This window comes from Aspergillus chevalieri, chromosome 7 (assembly GCF_016861735.1).
Source record: "Aspergillus chevalieri M1 DNA, chromosome 7, nearly complete sequence".
Taxonomy (NCBI): domain Eukaryota; kingdom Fungi; phylum Ascomycota; class Eurotiomycetes; order Eurotiales; family Aspergillaceae; genus Aspergillus; species Aspergillus chevalieri.
The window spans coordinates 1,621,931-1,640,967 of record NC_057368.1 but is presented as its reverse complement, the minus strand read 5'-3'; the positions used below and the strand labels follow the sequence as shown (position 1 = coordinate 1,640,967).

Here is a 19,037-nt window from a genome sequence, read left to right as displayed (position 1 = left end):
CTATCACCAAGAACATTGCAGTATCGGCTATCTGGTCGGAAAGCACGCTCAGATAGAATGCACAATCCACAAAAAATTAGATTAGAAGAGCTGTCCCTCAAGCAATGGATACTGGACATGGATAAACGTGGCCTACCACCAACACATGCTATTGTGTACAGAATGGTCAATCTACTTCTGTCAGACCGCAAAGCATCTGATTCAGTCAGTGACAGATGGGTATCCCGGTTCATTGAACGGCATGGCGAGCTTAAATCCAAATACAATCGCAAATATGATTACCAGCGGACACAATGTGAAGTGCCTGAAATAATGGGAAGATGGTTTGCACTTGTCCAGGATACAATAGCAAAGTACGGCATCCTTGAACAGGATACCTACAATTTTGGTGAAACTGGCATTCAAATGGGTGTGGCATCTACAGCAAAGGTTGTTACTGGATCTCATCATTCTACAAGCCGTGTTCGAGCTCTACAGCCTGGTAATCGTGATGGGTAACAGTTATTGAAGATATTAATGCTTCTGGCTGGGCTACACCACCAATGATTATCTTTGCAGGAAAGGTACATCAGTCCACATGGTATCGAGATATTCCAAAAGACTGGACCATTGGCCTGAGTGATAATGGATGGACCAATGACAAGCTCACCTTCCAATGGCTTCAGCAAGTCTTTGAAAGACATACTGCATCGCGGACAATAGGGAGATATTGCTTGCTTATTCTGGATAACCATGAAAGCCATGCTACTGCCGCCGACTTTGAACATTTCTGCAAAGATCACTTCATCATACCCCTCTATATGCCATCTCATTCGTCACATCGCCTGCAGCCACTTGATATTAGCTGATGTTAGCTGCTTTGCACCTCTCAAGGAGTTCTGTGGCCAACAGGTCCAAGACAGCATGGAGCTCGGAATCAATCATATTGACAAGCAAAAATTTTATCATGCTCTATGGATATTCCTGTACAAGAGCATTATCTGCAGCTAATATATGCAGTGGATTTGCAGCAACATGTCTAGTACCTTTCAATCCACAGCGTGTACTCGATAAACTTGGTGTTGTCAAGAAGATAACTCCATCATCTTCTCATGGACCTTGGACTGCAAAGACACCACAATCTACCCAGGAAATTCAGCATCAGATGCATCTAATCCGACATCTAATCAATCGAAATTCGCAAAGCCCGCCTAATCAAGCAATCAATCAAATGGCAAAGGCATGTGAGACTACTATGCATGAAGTTCTCATGCTCCAGAACCAGGTCCAAGACCTCAATGCAGCCAATCAACGTCAAAAACGCAAGCGTGAAACTGTAAGATCATATATATCAGGAGGGATTCTTACAGGTGCTGAAGGGCAGCAACTTGCTCAAGAAGCTGAGAAGCTGCAAGAGGCTAGGGAGCCAAAGAAACGGGCACCATCACGCTGCAGCAATTGTGGTATAGTTGGACATACACGTAAAAAATGCCCTAGTAAATAACTTTTCAGTATATACATTTTAGTTGATTTGAATATAATGCTATAATGCTATCTATAAATGCTTCGTAGGCATTTTGCGCGCCGATCGGTGTCGTCGCTCGGTGTCCGATTAGTTACGTTAAACCAGAATTTATTACATAATATTATAGATTGTTGCTGTGCATTTTTGTAAGTCTTGCTTGAAATGGACAGGGGCCACCAGCTACATTACAGTCATTACCGGAGTTAGGTTTAGACTGAAGACTTAAAACTGCATTCGGAATGCAATCAGAATGCAGTGACTATTCCTAGTATACACTCGATAAATTTCAAAATATCAATTATGGCTCTTAAGGCGTTATATTTTATCTATAGCAACCATTTAACATCTCGCTCTGAATCTCAAGCCTGACATGAGATACTATATTAGGTAGTATCTGACGGCCAAGTTGACTGCTTACATTTGTGAGTGATCAGGTCTAAGTGGGATATTTAAACATTACACAAAAGAACGTCCCTTATGTATTTTAGATAGAAAGAATAGGCTCTTTTCAGTGTGTATAATGATGAAAAATCTTTTATGAAGATATTTTATATGTTAGATCTATATAGAGATATGATGGAACCTCCGATAGACATATAATTCAAAAAACATGTTTAAATGATACATAGTTAGATATAAGAAGTATAAGTTATAGGATTAAAATCGTTATAATAAATAAAAATAGAAAAAAAAAATGATAAACAGTATTATTTATAAATCAGTATAATATTCATATCGTTATTATAAAGGATTTTCCTTCAATTTATGATGGATACTGGCCCTAAAACCAAATAATGGAAAAGTAAAATATGAGACTGAATTTCTCCGAACCTTCAATACATTCAATAATGCTCAAGCATAGCTTAAGTTTTTCCGTCTTAAAAATAATGATAAATAGTAAAAACCAACAGTAGAATCATAAGTTAATACATAAATACATATATATTATTCTACCCCACGTGATTTCTTCTCTTCATAGTTAATAATAATAAATCAAAAAAATAAAAAGAATTAATTCATTAGTGCTCTCTCCCGGAAGAGAAAAAGAAAAGTGGTATATTTTCTATCTCCATTAATATTCTAGGGTACAAAATTCTACATTGATAGAATTAAACGATAAATTTGTTAAAAATTTTATATATCCCTTAGAGTAAGGCTTGGGTAGCCTAAGATTTAAATGGAAGTATATAAGGTGGTATTGGCCTAGTAGAAGTCACACAATTCAACCAGTATGATTTTCATGATCTCAGCATCTTTATTCAATCATTGTCATATATTCTTTTGGCTTTGTATATATTACAAATAAGTACTTCTTCTATTTACCCTCATTTGTCTTTCCGTTTCCAAGCCCTATGACTTATACCCCCGAATCTTTGCAAATAGGTGCAGTGACTAGTCATCTGGGTACTCATCCCGTACATTACTAACAAATGACCGAGTGTGCGCATCCCATCGCTTGAAATGCCTCCCGGCTACTGCAGCTAGGTTTAAAGGCAGCTCGTCAAGGGAACGGTCAATGGGCTCGATGTTCTCCTCAGCTACATAACGGACTGTTCTGTCCTCAACCCTAATATTAATTAGTGATTTCATGAACCAAAGGGGAGGTTTCTATGGACTTACAGGGCGTGGTAAAAACTTTGGTGCCTGCCTCCCTGCAAGTGATCTATTCCCATTGTTCTCATCCAGTTTTCAGCAGCCTCACATTCCATATCCCAACCGGTGATGATCGCCTTATATTTATAGCGACGGTGTCGAAAGACTTGACCTATCCGATATCTTACACTCTTGTTACTGGTGGTTCGACGCCGCACTTGCCTTGGCATTTCATCAGCGGTTCGTATGTCATGAAGACTCTCCAAAATATCTTCATATTCCGGCAGGCCACTAAGAAGAGGGACAATATGCTGCTCGACAAGGTGGACGTCAGATGGGAAATCCGTAGTAAATAGCTCCATTAGCCAGGGTAAATAATGTCGAAGCTCCGCTGGCTGATTAGACCCTGAGAAAAGCATAAACGACCAAAATGCCGCATATTTTGCGCTTGGCAAATCAATTTCTGCCTGGCGCACATTAGGAAACCGATGCATGCGTTGGATCGAAGCCAAAATATTCCTTCCGCATCGTAGGACTATTTGCGGAGTTGAAGATTCGCCCAGAAAATTTGATCGTTCGATATTGGAAGCCCCCAAGAGAAGCAATTGATTTTGTAAGTTTGAGATATGTGTCTCTTGTTGTGAATTGAATGGATCCAAGTACATGGGTTCACCTTGTTCCGCAAAATCGAGTTCATTTCCATCAATATCAAAGCCCGGTGCTGGCGTGACAATGACGTGGACATGCAAGGGGAAACCACAAGGCCGGGCGTTCAAGCCAAGCTTCTGCGCAACATAGCAATATATAGCTGCTGAGATCAACGGGAGTGCATTATGATTAGGATCATCTAATGCAACTCCCAGGAAATTGTGTTCCAAGAGGTGGTACTCTCGTTCTGGCTCAATGCCTGTCAGATTGCTTCTCCTCAAGTATGACGCCACGGCCAAGGCCTTCTCACGGGGCGAGAGTTGACGTATATTAGGGTATTCGGAGATAAATTGTATGGCAATGTCATTTAGTTTTGTAGTTATCTGTATTGCTATTAGAAGCACCGCATGTATTAATTGTGAAATCCAACCTACATCATCTAAGCCCCCATCGCCATCCTTTGGAATGAAAAGATCGAAGGCACCCAATGCTCTCTCGAGAGATACAATCCCACCAGTCCTTATTTTTTCCCATTCTGCAATGGCAAGGCCTCGGTTGAGTTGGGTTAACAATGCTTGTGCGTAATATCTATTCTCATTCAACAATGAGCTACAGGATATTCCCGAGAACAGTATCTGGAAAGAGCCAACCTTCTTGCTAAATAGTCTTCGGTTTCCGGTCCTACAGAGAGGTGCCGTAAAAGGGTGTCTTTGATATCATAACCAAAATCGACAATCGTCCGGAATTTATTGATCCGCCCAGTTTGACTCGCAATGATTTTGTCCAGGAGACTGCTAGTAACGCGGTCGACATGATGCCTAGATACGTAAAGAGCTTTCCAGCTCACTGACCTGACAGGGCCAGCGAGTTTCTCTGGCAACCTGTGTTTTTGGTCCCAATGCTTGAAGTGGGTTTTGCAGTAGGAACGCCATAGTAAAGGCTCATTCGTTACATTTTTGAACCGGCGAGCTGCCTGTTCCAATGCAGCTGAGGAAGTGGGGTGGCAATAACATAGGATAGAATAAAGCACTTCTTCGGGAAGACTTTCGAGAGATAAAACCATTCCGATATTTAGAAGGATTCCCTCGGTAAGGCATATGGTGGAACAGTATATGTGTTGAGCGGGGAAGAAAGAAATGTTATAATATTGATAACCGGAGATGAATTATGATGTCAATCTTTCTTTTTTCTTTTCTCCCCCAAAATTTCCTCTCTTTTTCTACACCGGCCGTAGAGTGATGGTATTGACATAGGGCTTACTCTTAACTGGCTAGACTTTAAAAATTAATACATACATACATGCATTCAATGCATGTATGTATGTATGTATGTATTCATTTTATATTTATATTATAATATGGCATATATTGGGCAGATGATTAGCTTGTATATGAATTTCTGGCTGGTCGATTGCTCCATGTGACCCACTGCATCAAGCACAGTTCTTACTACGTACTACAGTAGTAAAAAAAATTTTTTCCACGAGAGAAAAAGCGCATGAGGAGGGGTAAAAGTTTAGCCAGCATACAGCCAATTGATCATCTCTTGCTTTTCTTTCCTTTCCTGTCTGTTTCTTCTTCCATTTATCTTTATCTGACCACAGCGCAAAGGCCTAACCAATGGGGCAATTCCACTCAACAAGCCATGGAGGCCCAGACGTACCCGAGGAACAAGTTAAGAATGATTATTATGAATTACTTGGGTTACAGTGGGATGCTTGTGAAGAAGAGTAAGCTCCTTTCCCCTTATGACACCAAACAGAGCTCTAATTCCACGATTAGGATAAAGAAGGCGTACAGAAAGAAGGCACTTGAGCTGCACCCGGATAGAAACTACGGAAATGTTGAGACCGCAACAAGATTATTTGCGGACGTACAATCTGCTTACGAAGTCCTTTCGGATCCTCAGGAGCGGGCGTGGTACGACTCCCATCGTGAGGTCTTCCTGGGAAGCGGCGCCAGAACAGAAAGTGGTGATTACTCCTATAACACCCGAATGACAACTACAGATGACATATTCAAACTTTTTTCCAATTTCAGTCCCCGTATGGAATTTTCGGACTCAAAATCGGGGTTTTATGGTGGTCTCCGTGAAACATTTTCCCGGCTGGCTTGCGAGGAGAAAATGGCATGTCAATGGGAAAACGTCGAATACGTTGATTACCCAACTTTTGGATATCGCGGTGACAGTTTCGAAGATATTGTACGCCCTTTTTATGCTGTATGGAGTAGTTTCTCCACAAAGAAATCGTTTGCATGGAAAGACGTATATCGTTACTCCGAGGCCCCAGATCGTCGTGTGCGCAGGATAATGGAGAAGGAAAACAGGCGCTTAAGAGAAGAAGGAGTTCGAGAATTCAATGATGCTGTGAGATCGCTTGTCTCTTTCATCAAAAAGCGAGACCTGCGATACAAACCTAATCCCCAAAGCGAAACACAACGCCAGGAAACTCTTCGCCAATCGGCGGCAGCACAGGCTACCAGGTCGCGAGCAGCTAACCAAGCTAAGCTACGTGAATATATTGCTCCAGATTGGGCCAAATCGGAAGAACTGCAAGATTATCAGGATGACAGTTCCGAGAGTGAGGTGGAGCAATTTGATTGTGTGGCGTGCGACAAGAGTTTCAAAAGTCAACAGCAACTTCAAGCTCACGAGCGTAGCAAGAAACATTTGAAAGCCGTCAAAGATCTTCGTCGAGAGATGGCAATACAGGATAAGCAGTTGGGTCTGCAAGGGAATGAAAATGGAAATACTATGTTTGAGGATGCACATCTGGTACAAACCAAGGAACACATTGATGACAACTGGATGGCTACAGCTAAATCAGGCCGTGAATCAGATGTACGTGAGTCTGATGATGTGATTGCTGACAACCAATCTGGCCGCAGGAGATTTATAAACTATGGCTTAGATCAGTTGGAAAATCCTGATATCAGCGTTTCAGACAACGGTATTAGCCATGACCTTGAGTCGCAATCACGTTGTCTTCTTACCAAGGAAGACGATGGAAGCATAGACACAGATAATGTGTTGGCTGGGATGTCATTGACCCCCGGGCAAAAGAACTCGCCTGAGAAAATGGGAAAGGCCAAACAAAAACGTGCCAGAAAGGCTGCACAAAAGCAGACCAACCCTTCAGCGGACCTGACCTGTGCAAGGTGTCATTCGGCTTTCAATTCTAGGAGTCAGTTATTCTCCCATATCAGAGAACTCGACCATGCGCAGCCACTTCCCAATGTTTCTAGGAATAGGAAGTAGACAGGCTGAAGAGGCATCATATCATGTCCTGGAGTACGAAAACTAGGCCCATTTGATGAACTTTACATAGAACATTTTCAGTACTATGTATCTCTACCAATGATATTTACTTTTCAAATATACAAAAGCCCCAAGAGGGTGGTTAGCCTAGACCAGCTTTCGACTTTTTAACCACATGTGCAACAGGTAGTAGAATACCCTTGTTGTTAGTCGCACCAAGAGCAGTTCCTGAGCTCCATCCCATCTTCTCTAGCATAGCCCGACCCTTGTTTTCTGCGCCGATTTCAGGTGCTGATGCGCCAACAATATCACCGTCCATGTAAGATACGGAAGTGTCCGGGCGACCACCCCGGGTTTCCGCTGATTTTTTCGCACTTTGGTCACCTGTCTTAATTGTACGATGGCGGAACCTCCCATGCGAGAGTATCTTGTCGGCTTGAGAAATGTTATGTTGATTATACTTCGAGGTACGAGAAGTTTTGTAGAGAATAGGAAACCTGGAGGGACCCTTGCCTCGGGAATGCGATTTCAGTGAGAGGGCGTTTGCCATGTCATGGACGAGTTTTCTTAGTTGCTTATTGATCGGAGGTAAAGGAAAACTAGCGCTGTCAGCGATTTACGGTATAAGATAAGGGAGTAATTACCTGTCTTTCGATGATAAAAGAAAGGAACGGATCTCTGATTTTAAGTCGTCAACGCCCATGCCGTGTGCATACTTGGACTTGAAGTCTGGCCTGCCTATGCTTCGGCCTAGCAATCCCTGTGAGCGAAGCTCCTCGCGTTTTTGCTTTTTGGATTTCTTCTTTTCTCGGTCATTTCTCCATGCCCTTTCTAACTCCATCTCGAGTTCGCTATCAGATAGCATCAGGTCGGGAGGGCCTTTTCTCCCCTTGGCCTTCTTCCTCAAGCTGGGTCGATTAAAATCCATTATATCAAATCCATGATAAGGGTCTGATTCTAGCGCATCAGCGAAGGCCGACGCCGAAGGGAATTTTGTTTTTCTTGATTTGGCGCTTGTGTTCCAGCCAGAGGCAATTTTGTATAGTGACTCCATGTTCTCCGAATCGACTTCTTCGTCAAAAAAATCTTCATCAGACTGAACCTCTGAGCCACTGGCTTCGGATTCTTTAAATCTTTTCATGTTTTCATTGCTTGGCAGACTGACTGAATCAGGATCTTCATTGGGACGTGGTGATAGCGCAAATTTGTTCATGTCAGTGTTTTCTGGTTGCGCGTCGCTTGATGTATCCGTTTCTTCATAGTCGACATCAATGTTGGCGATATAGTCGGCAAGTATATCATTTTCATCGTGATTCGTACTTTCCCTGTTGAATACCGTTTGACCATGTCGCCTGGTGGTAGAACTGTGTCCTGCTTCAATTGAAGTTTCTAGAGTTAGGTTTCGTATGTTGACGGGCGTATCTGAAGACTGAGGTTCAAATTCATCGTCAATCGTAGTAGGGTATTGCGAAGAATTGTTCTGGTCCGTATATCTGTTCCGTCCATGAAAAACTATTTCATCCCCACTTGAGTCTTCCGGACTGAGCGAACGCAGTCTAGAAACGGGGTTGGGTAGACCTGTGGGTGCGATGCTCTGACTTGACCGATCAATAAAGAAACTAAGCTCGTGGGGTGTATCCTCGTTATCAGGAGGAATATCGTCTTTCTCGATGTCCCTTTCTGTTTTCGGCGTCGACTTGCATGACTCTTGCTCGGGCGTTGTTGATGATTTATTTTCCGTCTCCTCCGGTTCCAGGTCGCCACCTCTCACGAAATGAACTGCTTTATGGCGCAGTTGGGAGCTTGGCAGCCAGATATTGCGACCTTCGGTGTTTCGCGCCGCTTGCTGCATGGTGAGCTGGTTTGGCAACTGGCCTTAAAACAGTCAGCTAGGTACAGGTATGGTTATCAAAATGTTGATTTTCGTGAATCGTACTGCCTACACCTTGACGGACCCTCGCCATGGTCTCCGGTCTTTTCATCCGTGTCTTCGATTTTCCATGACGAGCCATTTCTGGCCGCACGTCTCATATGGGAATTAAATGTCGCGATGGTGATATCAATTAATGCACGATAGGAAGATGAGAAAAGAGATGCTCGGAATAGAATGGCGTATTCTGTGTTTTGAAGGCTGGGTTTTTCTTTCATGCCAAGCCAGAACAGTGATAACGGCTATCAAGCACTGCATGATTAGTCATTGATGCTTATCATCTTCTTGGGGCGGGGCAAGGAAGACACACTGTACATCTCTGTACTTTATACCACGTTATGTTTGCTACAAATTACTATATACCACTCAAATTATAAAATACACATACTCTAAACATACTACTAATCATACTATACTGCTCTGTAACTTACTATTACAGACCTGATGTTGTGGAATCAGACCCCACTTTCCCTATGTTGTATATAGTTCTCACCTAAGGCTCCATGGTGACCTCGCATACATACCCTAGGGGTAGATGCAATTCTACTTCGTGGCTTCGATCCTGGGGATACTGGTGCCGAGCTGATAGTGGATATTATTCGCTGTGATTCTTGTGAATCTGCCTTCTCCTGTAGTGTATGCCAGCAGGAATATCTTGCTGAAATACTCTATATATTCCCTGTACGTACGACTTCATTCGACAACTTTTTTATGTGGGTAAGACTACGTGGTTAGTTTAATTTCCATTGGCTGATGCGATTTCTGAGCGCGACATCTGTAATAATACTATTATATATATCTGGACTCTATGTGATATCGGTATATTTGTATTGTGGGCGGCTGCCGATGCGTGGTGATTATATATTTCGGACTATGGGTTACCTGAATACCTCTCGATGTACATCAATATAAAATACCTTCACTCTCCAAAAAGAAAAGAAAGAGAAAAGAGACAATAATAGTAATGACAAACATCTCATCCATCCCATACCCCTGTAGTATTCCTTAGAGGGCATAGATGGAAATTCTCATAAATCTATCCGAGTCACATTGGTTCCATATGCTTCAACGCAGCAGAAATTTTATTATGAGATGCCAGTATCAGTTGGCAATAGATTTCTCGATATACGCTGACCAGTGTTATTATTTATACAATGAATACCTCCATATATACCCAGTGAAAAAGCATGCGGAGGAACGTAGATATAGCTGATTGCCTAAAGCCGCAAACAAACGAGCGGATCCGCTCCGCTACATGTACACTTGATAAAAGGAAGATGGCCATCAAAATATGGTATATGTAAACCCGTCTTCTGGATGAGCTCCTTAGCTCAGCTCTATATCACACTATCACCAGAAGACTCCAACCCATAGTTTACTGCACTTGCCCTGCAGGATTGCAGGGTGATGATGACGTCTGGACAACTAACCATCATTTGGTTTCCTCGTGACTACAGACAGACCCCTCATTCTGTAGGTATCATACCTCTCACCCTTTACAGATCAAATTTATCCTTTAGCCTTCTACTTTCATTAACTCTATTATTCTTGTCCCGCCTTCCTCGCATATAGACAGGAGGCTCGAGAGGTGTGCATCATCATTCCATATCATCCCCCTCCCTTCATACAGTCCTCATAACTTTGCTACTTAGCAACCAATCTGAACAATTTGCCCCACTAACCAGTATGAAAGTGAACCAGAAATGAACAGCGTGGACCTGGGAAGATGCAAACGCATCGTACAGTACCTCTGGGACCCTGAGCCCAAGAACGATGAAGAGCCTAGTTCACCTATATGGTGCCTGGGCAAGGAATATAATAGACATGTACCAGTGACTACATCAAAGGGCGACACCAGTAAGCATTCAAGGAAAACCATGATGGCGATACGTCAGCTAACTGATTATCAGGACCACAAATGGTCGCTTTTGAAGAGGATGGGCATGATCCAGAGGATCTCGCACAAGACGCAACAACACAGACTCATGAGACAGCCCTTGGGTGGCCAAAGGCATTCGTGCGCGATTTCGAGTCGAGGATATGGATAACATATCGATCCAACTTCGTCCCAATACCGAGACCCCAAGATCATGACGCGAACCCGAACATGACACTGAGCGTGCGGTTGAGAAGCCAGCTCATGGATTCACAAGGCTTTACGTCTGACACGGGATGGGGCTGTATGATTAGATCTGGTCAAAGCCTTCTCGCAAATGGCCTTTCTTCTTTGCTCCTGGGACGCGGTATGCATATCCCCCCTCCCTCGCCATTGTGGCCAGTGCATGGCGAAAAGGGCTGTCCGCTAATAAAAAACTTAGACTGGCAGCGAGGGAGCAAGGCCGACGAAGAAATACGACTGCTTTCTTTATTCGCTGATTTCCCGGATGCGCCATTTTCAATACATCGTTTTGTGGAGCTCGGTGCGGAGCGTTGTGGCAAGTATCCCGGGGAATGGTTTGGACCTTCGGCAACCGCACTCTGTATACAGTATGAAAAAGAAAAGGAGAAAACTACCCTGCCAACTGAACTGTGCTCATGCATGATATAGGGCGCTCTGCGAGCAATGCCAGGAACCGAAACTCAGAGTATATGTCTCTAACGAGAATGCGAACGTCTACCAACACAAGTTTATGGAGATCGCTCGGGACGATGCCGGATATATTCGACCCACACTTATCCTACTAGGCACCAGACTGGGCATTGATCATATCACTCCTGTATACTGGGATGCACTCAAAGCCGCTTTGCAGTACCCCCAGTCAGTGGGAATAGCAGGGTACGTTATAGGCTCATTAGCAGACAGACCATTTTGAGCTTAGTACATGAACATGATACTGATGACATCGGAACAGGGGTCGCCCATCAGCGTCGCACTACTTCGTTGGGGTCCAAGGATCGCATCTCTTCTACCTCGATCCTCACCATACCCGACCTGCCTTGCCTTATCGCCCGGCCCACGAGCTTTATAGCGAAGAAGAGCGTGACACGTATCATACCCGGCGTCTGCGGAGGATACACATCAAAGATATGGATCCAAGTATGTTACTGGGTTTCCTTATAAAGAACGAAGAAGACTGGGAGGATTGGAAGAAACGCGTTGAGGCCGGCCGAGGAAAGCCGATTATTCATATTCTAGGTGACATGCAGCCGGATTACGGCCTTGGCCGGGAAGAGGCACTCGATGAGGTTGAAGCTCTAGATGATATCGATGGTATGGTTAGTTGAATACCATTGAAACGTTATGACTATTTATTTCCTTTTTTTTTGTGGCGTTTTTGCGAGTAGATCTAAACGCGCTGCTCCTATCCGGAGTTTATGTAGCAAGACCCACATGAACATGCGACAAGAGCACTACTCAGTAGTTAATGGTATTCCGAATTCTGGTAGGGGCGAGACCGCGCAACCAACCCCAGATTCGAGTTATGTTACACCGCATTCACATCTTGAAATAACAACCATGAAAGACATTGGGCCCAGGAAAAAAAGAACAAAACAGATATAGCAAAGCCATCCCATGACACATTAAAAAATCCCGCGAACACCCTTAACCCACGGCCTCAAAACCCTGATAGATGAAGAGGCAGCATAACAAATAAACAAAACCAACGAAAGAAAACAAGAAATAAAACAACCTATTTGGCGGAAGAGGAGTACTTCGTCACTGCCTTGGTGCCTTCCGACACGGCGTGCTTGGCGAGTTCACCAGGCAAAATGAGTCGCACACTGAGAATATGTCAGTCAAGCCCAGGTTGAGTATCGCATGAGGTCACTTACGATGTCTGGATCTCTCGCGACGAGATTGTCGACTTCTTGTTGTAGGCAGCAAGTTTCGAGGCTTCAGTTGCGACACGCTCGAAGATGTCTAGAATCGTCAGAACCATTTTCATCACACCATTTCCCAGTTTAACATACCGTTGACGAAAGAGTTGAGGATGGACATGGCACGAGTGGAGATACCAGTATCGGGGTGGACTTGCTTAAGAACTTCATGTTGTTAGTTTCGTTTCGGACTGAGATGGGATCGTGTCATATGAACCTTTGTAGATGTACGAAGAGTAGGTTTCCTTCCTGGTCTTGCCGCGCTTCTTCTTCTCACCCGAGGCAGCAGCTGCGGTCTTCTTGCCAGCTTCCTTCTTCTCAGCGGGGGCCTTTCCAGCAGGGGCCTTGCCACCAGTGCTGGGCTTCTTCTCGGCAGCTTTGGGAGGCATTTTGTTCGCAAAGTTGGATTATTTGTGGTCGAAAGTCAATTAGATTCAAGCTGTAAAGCAGCAGTTCAGGTAGTCGGAGACGTATGGAACGGGGTTGTAGACGTGGTCGCGGATAGAATGGGAGGAGAAAATGACTGAGACGCGGTGACGAGGGAGGCGCGATACTTATACGATGCCGCGAAAGCGCAGTTGATCTTGAAGTGCGCAAAAGAGGCAGAATTTCAATACGGTAATGGGTGTGTATGATCCGTATGATTAAGGAGGGGCGGACGCGTCAAACACTGCGGGAAAACGGCAACAATCACGCCAAGAGGCTGGTATTAGAAACGTTCAAAGGTTACATTACGGCGCTTAACTCGATCTGGAATACCCGCACGACTCCTTAGCAAGCTACCCGCAATTCATAGCGGATATATCTTTGCCAAGCAATGAATACACCAGTACGTGATCTCTGTTATGATTGGCCAACCCCGCTAAGCGAGAGGGTGATCTGAAGGACCTCCGGGTAGCCCAACGTCACCCTCACCGCGTTCTTATAAATGTCCTCCGCTCCCTCGCGCTGCCTACCACTTCCCTTAACTTACGCTAAACATCAATTTTGTCGCGCTAACCTGCTGTTACGAACCGGTACATCTTTTTTTCTATCCCAACCCGACGTTCTATAACCAAAAAAACGACCAAAAATGACTGGAGGCAAGTCTGGAGGCAAGGCCAGCGGCAGCAAGAACGCGCAATCGTACGATATTCCGTCTCATCCTGCGTTACGAGGTCATTTCATTACAATTGCTAACTTATATTGCTCGCAGGCGTTCGTCCAAGGCCGGTCTCGCGTTCCCTGTTGGACGTGTTCACCGCCTCCTTCGTAAGGGTAACTATGCCCAGCGTGTTGGTGCTGGTAAGAAACTCTTCGCACTCACATTGATAAATACTTATGCGACACAGGTGCCCCTGTTTACCTCGCTGCCGTCCTCGAATACCTCGCTGCCGAAATTCTCGAATTGGCCGGCAATGCCGCTCGTGACAACAAGAAGACCCGTATCATCCCTCGTCACCTCCAGCTTGCCATCCGTAACGATGAGGAGTTGAACAAGCTTTTGGGTCACGTTACCATCGCCCAGGGTGGTGTTCTTCCAAACATTCACCAAAGTGAGTTAACTGCTTTTGGGTGCACCAGAATATGATGCTAATATTCTTGTCAGACCTTCTTCCCAAGAAGACCCCCAAGGCCGGAAAGGGACCGAGCCAAGAGCTGTAGAATGTTTTCACGTTTTCCTTTTCTTTTTCGTGGGTTTATTTCCGGCGCGATTTGGTTTTGTTATTGATGTGATTCGGGGTTCTGGACTGGGCACGTTTATGGCTCTGCTTTTTTTTAATGGTTGTATATTATGCCTACGGGCATGGAATGATACCGGCAGCTTATTAAGGGATTTTAGCTTTCGGTCATTATCAAATTCGATGGGAAACTATCTGAACGATCAATTATGTGGTTCCTAAACAGCATTTCCCGTTGCCGTACGAAGTACATGAGCATACTGTATTCCTAGTAGATTGGAGAGGGTCTCGATTGGTAGAGCAATGTTCAATTGCACATGGTTTTGGCGTAGGAAAGATAATGTTACAATGTCGAAACTTGCTATCTACCACTTGCTGATACACCCATTCGTCATAACCTACAAAACAGTCTGGCTCTTGCTTGCACAGCGCCCTCAGTGACTTTCGGCATGATCGGAAGCAACTGTTACCTGTTAGCCAGTACGACAATAGTCATCAGATCTACATACGAGGTAATTGCCGAGCAGGAATGTTTCTCTCATATTTGTTGCCTGTAATGATCATTAGCATAGTGTCTCTTGGGTATCTCGCTCATTTTGATCACATACCACCAGGAGCAGTGGGCATTCTGTAGGGATCAGGGTGTTTCCAGGTATCTAGTAACTTTTCCGTTTCTCTCAACAGCACCTGCCAAACTGTTCTAAGCCAAGCGCGCAAAGTGATTGTATTCCATATGAAACGCCTACCTTTTGTTGGCGGGGGTCGCGAACGTCTTTGTTTGCTTCGAACAGCGATCGAATGTACACTGCTTGGCCGCGCCAAACTTGTCTGTGAACCGCCCAGTCAAGCGCAAGCTTCAGAGATCGCCGGTACAGCGAGCTGGAGATAAGGAGAATCAGCTCAGCTCAGTAGCCTATTGAATGCCCTGTATGGAAATGGACTTACACAACTGTGTTGGTGGACATGGTAGTATCTTGGAGAGTGGGGGATAAAACTGTAACAAGAAAAAAAAAAAAAACAAGAGAAGCGATTAATAACGACTGCTGGTTCGAATGTATCGGATTGAATTGAGTATTTGAACAGAGGTCTGCCACTCCCTGATGCTGACCTATGCCGACATTTGCATTCGCGGTTCCTGTTCCCTTGGCGGGTTCAGAAAACTACTATATTGGTGCTCTTAGGCAACCGTATGAGCGTAATAATAATACTCCGTCACTTGCCGGATGCATGGAAATGGATGGGTACCGCTGGGAAATTCCGGTTGTCTCGGCCCGGACTCGAGCTCTTGTCGTCTTGCACCCTGGCTTTTTAAAGTTTCGTCACTCTGCACGAGTCCTTCTATCCCCCGTCGGATACCACACATTACTATATCAACGGCGCCTACATCTATAACTGGCCTTTTTTTTTTTTTTTGTCTCTCTTCCTGGACTATCATCCAGTGCCTCTTCTTACGTCTCCCCCTCAACATTGGCGAAACCTGAATCTTTGTCGAACAATCAACCGCCATGGCTTCTCGGTTATCACTTAATCGTTTGTCAGAACAACAAATGAAGAACGTTTTCCGTATCACCCATGTGCCCCGCAATCTGGGTCTAGGCGGCCGTAGGAGTTTCGCTTCAGCTGCACTTCGGAAGGGTGTAGTGAGCGCCGGCAGGCCTGCCTCTGGTTTACTACGGGTTTCGGCCTCGGGGTAGGAGTTTCTGAAACTTGCGCTTGTGGCGGACAGTTGACTTACTCCAGAACTTTAGTGCCAATGTCTTTCTGTCTAACTACCCCCGTCTGGGAGGTAGCCAGGTCCGAACTTATGGTAATACTCGATCCTGGTGCCTGTCGTATAACATGACGTTAACCATTTGTCAGCGGACTCTATCGTGAAGGTTCCTCAAATGGCGGAGTCGATTACGGAGGGAACCTTGAAACAGTTCACAAAACGTATGGATTTCTTAGGTCGCTGTTCTAGGTAACGTATGCTTACCATAATCCAGAGGTTGGGGATTATGTCGAACGGGATGAAGAGATTGCGACAATTGAGACCGATAAGGTAGGTGGATGACTTTGTAGAAAGTTTATGCATTTGTACTTTCTCGACTTACTCACGGATCCCAGATCGATGTGTCGGTCAATGCCCCCGAATCTGGTACCGTGAAGGAGCTTCTCGTGAATGAAGAGGATACGGTTGCTGTTGGGCAGGATTTGGTCAAACTGGAACTTGGAGGTGCTCCCGAAACGAAGAAGGAAGATGCAGGTGAAAAGCCGAAGGAACCTGCGGCCCCCGAAAAGAGTCAGCCTTCTGAACCCGAGAAGCCCAAGTCGCCAGCACCGGCTGCTCCTGAGCAGCCTCCTGCGCCAAAACCCGAGACTTCGAAGCCACAGACCGAAACGCCAAAGCAAGAGCCTGCCTCTGATGCCAAGCCGGCTTTTGGAAGTCGCGAGGAGCGTAGGGTACGTTTATCGCATCTTTTTGCTACGCATATACCCGCTTCCCGTGCTAACAGGGTGCTCGTGCACGGTTTAGGTGAAAATGAACAGAATGCGACTTAGGATCGCTGAGCGTTTGAAGCAGTCTCAGAACACGGCCGCTTCGCTCACTACTTTCAATGAGGTTGACATGTCCTCTTTAATGGAGTTCCGGAAGCTGTACAAGGATGACGTGCTGAAGAAGACCGGCGTCAAGCTTGGCTTCATGAGCGCATTCTCGCGTGCTTGTGTCCTGGCAATGAAAGATATTCCTGCGGTTAACGCATCTATCGAGGGCCCTAACGGCGGCGATACCATTGTCTACAGGGATTATGTGGACATCAGTGTGGCTGTTGCGACCGAAAAGGGTCTCGTGACGCCCGTTGTTCGTAACTCTGAAACAAAGGATCTTGTTGGCATTGAACAAGCAATTGCGGATCTCGGCAAGAAGGTGAGTGGGCACTAAAGGGGTATACGGCTCAACATGATACTAATCTGGTCAGGCGCGCGATAACAAATTGACCATTGAGGACATGGCCGGTGGCACGTTCACCATTAGCAACGTAAGTGCTTTTTGGTTCACAAGCACAGGACTCAGATATTGATTTGGTATAGGGCGGCGTGTTTGGTTCTCTTATGGGTACTCCGATTATCAACCTCCCCCAGACAGGTAGGTGCCTTCGACCCGTGCTACTCTGTGAACAAATATCTGACACTTTCTAGCTGTTCTTGGACTTCACGCTATCAAGGACAAGCCGGTTGCCGTGAACGGCAAAATTGAGATCCGCCCGGTATGTTGAACTTTCCTTAACGTGGTTTAATGATAACTTACTGATATATCTTATTATTAGATGATGTATCTTGCTCTGACTTATGATCACCGCTTGTTGGATGGACGGGAGGCGGTCACCTTCCTCGTAAAGGTTTGTCGACATGTTAAACAGAAGTCTTTGGCTCGTTTTGCTAACTCTTCACAGATCAAGGAGTACATCGAGGACCCTCGTCGCATGCTGCTCGGCTAAGTAGATCGACTTTGGAATTGTATTGTAGGCTTGGACACAGGATGCTAACGCCGCTTCGTGTTTCCAACTTATCCTCGACTATTTATTTCTCTTTTGTCTCTTTCCATTTTCACGTGTAGATTATTATCATGCAAGGAAAATAGCAACTATCTCGAATTTGGTTTATGATTTGGAAAACATCCAAAGTACCAATGGTAGTCTAATAGTAGCAGCTCACATCTCTTTCATATTTAAACATGTTTTGATAATGCTCTTAAGGCTCATCGCATTTCTATGTAGGACAAACACTCATGTTATCGAAATCCCACGCGGTTCTTCAACTGCTCCGTTTCTGCGTGGCTCAGTTGGCCTATTTGCCCTCTTTCAAGTTGGACAAGGACTGGGGCGTCTAATGTTTCCATTAAGTCAGATAAAAAACTAGTCACATCGTCCTCGAGTCGAGAAAACGATTGTCCATTCGATGTCGCTTCGAAATGGGCGCCCGGCGAGATTCCTTTCTGTGTCTGCATATGACTAGTGCACTTTGCAGTTGCTTGTTCCCATACCAGTGCTTGAGTATGATCTTCTGGCTTCCAGAATAGATATATGTCGAACAACTCTGGCAATTGCCCCTCACTGATGTGATATTCCTCGGCTACAGCCTGCATCATGAGTTGAGTTACAATATCAACCCATCGCGTAATTGACACCTTTTCTTCTGCTGTGGCGCACAGATTCATGAACTCGGGTATAATCCTGTACAGGTATGTGTTTGTGCGGGGATTTCTTGGTCCGGCTGCCGATCGGCCATAGTTTGCTGTAGAGGCTTCAGACAGTTTTTGAAAGTACCCTTCATACGAGGAGCTCCCGGCAGCTGATACTCTATACGGCACAAATTGTGTATGAGCATGGGAAAATATCTCCGCGAAGTCGAGCAGCTGCAACTTGATAAGCAGATCCTGTGGGAGCGTGTGGTTTGGAGGTAGTATGTATCTAAATGCTGTTCCACTTAGCATGAATGCCCTCCCACGGGACTGTTACCCATGATACTCCCCACGATCTCGACTTACTGTGTATTGAATGAAGAACCCAGTTATCCCAGTTCTCGGTTTGGCCTCGGCCCATTTTTCTACCGTGGATTAGAGCATCTATGCCGATACATAGGA

General features: G+C 45.0%; 8 protein-coding genes across 8 annotated transcripts; 4 read left to right on the top strand and 4 right to left on the bottom strand.

Moving 5' to 3' along the window:
• Positions 1-2,896: 2,896 nt before the first annotated feature.
• Positions 2,897-4,808, bottom strand: ACHE_70562S (uncharacterized protein; the record flags this gene model as incomplete). Its single annotated transcript, XM_043282909.1, has 5 exons — positions 2,897-3,071; positions 3,125-4,128; positions 4,180-4,333; positions 4,396-4,536; positions 4,597-4,808. 5 exons carry the CDS (start codon positions 4,806-4,808, stop codon positions 2,897-2,899), a joined length of 1,686 nt encoding a protein of 561 aa, XP_043140241.1.
• A 556-nt stretch (positions 4,809-5,364) lies between these two features.
• ACHE_70561A (putative C2H2 finger domain protein) lies at positions 5,365-7,003 on the top strand (the record flags this gene model as incomplete). Its single annotated transcript, XM_043282907.1, has 2 exons — positions 5,365-5,474; positions 5,527-7,003. 2 exons carry the CDS (start codon positions 5,365-5,367, stop codon positions 7,001-7,003), a joined length of 1,587 nt encoding a protein of 528 aa, XP_043140240.1.
• Positions 7,004-7,145: 142 nt separating this feature from the next.
• On the bottom strand, positions 7,146-8,855 carry ACHE_70560S (putative R3H and G-patch domain protein; the record flags this gene model as incomplete). Its single annotated transcript, XM_043282906.1, has 2 exons — positions 7,146-7,602; positions 7,648-8,855. 2 exons carry the CDS (start codon positions 8,853-8,855, stop codon positions 7,146-7,148), a joined length of 1,665 nt encoding a protein of 554 aa, XP_043140239.1.
• Positions 8,856-10,636: 1,781 nt separating this feature from the next.
• On the top strand, positions 10,637-12,158 carry ATG4 (cysteine protease ATG4; the record flags this gene model as incomplete). The annotated part of the gene is made up of 5 exons (XM_043282905.1): positions 10,637-10,790; positions 10,844-11,176; positions 11,252-11,420; positions 11,482-11,709; positions 11,786-12,158. 5 exons carry the CDS (start codon positions 10,637-10,639, stop codon positions 12,156-12,158), a joined length of 1,257 nt encoding a protein of 418 aa, XP_043140238.1.
• A 407-nt stretch (positions 12,159-12,565) lies between these two features.
• Positions 12,566-13,141, bottom strand: HTB1 (histone H2B family protein; the record flags this gene model as incomplete). Its single annotated transcript, XM_043282904.1, has 4 exons — positions 12,566-12,656; positions 12,708-12,795; positions 12,846-12,917; positions 12,970-13,141. The coding sequence occupies 4 exons, from the start codon at positions 13,139-13,141 to the stop codon at positions 12,566-12,568; spliced, it is 423 nt and encodes a 140-aa protein (XP_043140237.1).
• A 683-nt stretch (positions 13,142-13,824) lies between these two features.
• Positions 13,825-14,396, top strand: HTA1 (histone H2A; the record flags this gene model as incomplete). Its single annotated transcript, XM_043282903.1, has 4 exons — positions 13,825-13,877; positions 13,948-14,036; positions 14,084-14,287; positions 14,341-14,396. 4 exons carry the CDS (start codon positions 13,825-13,827, stop codon positions 14,394-14,396), a joined length of 402 nt encoding a protein of 133 aa, XP_043140236.1.
• Positions 14,397-14,847: 451 nt separating this feature from the next.
• Positions 14,848-15,378, bottom strand: ACHE_70556S (NADH dehydrogenase [ubiquinone] 1 beta subcomplex subunit 9; the record flags this gene model as incomplete). Its single annotated transcript, XM_043282902.1, has 5 exons — positions 14,848-14,876; positions 14,923-14,964; positions 15,022-15,100; positions 15,160-15,292; positions 15,359-15,378. 5 exons carry the CDS (start codon positions 15,376-15,378, stop codon positions 14,848-14,850), a joined length of 303 nt encoding a protein of 100 aa, XP_043140235.1.
• A 540-nt stretch (positions 15,379-15,918) lies between these two features.
• On the top strand, positions 15,919-17,892 carry KGD2 (putative dihydrolipoamide succinyltransferase; the record flags this gene model as incomplete). Its single annotated transcript, XM_043282901.1, has 11 exons — positions 15,919-16,103; positions 16,162-16,220; positions 16,274-16,345; positions 16,399-16,454; positions 16,520-16,855; positions 16,929-17,321; positions 17,374-17,433; positions 17,486-17,540; positions 17,594-17,661; positions 17,722-17,793; positions 17,848-17,892. The coding sequence occupies 11 exons, from the start codon at positions 15,919-15,921 to the stop codon at positions 17,890-17,892; spliced, it is 1,401 nt and encodes a 466-aa protein (XP_043140234.1).
• Positions 17,893-19,037: the final 1,145 nt, after the last annotated feature.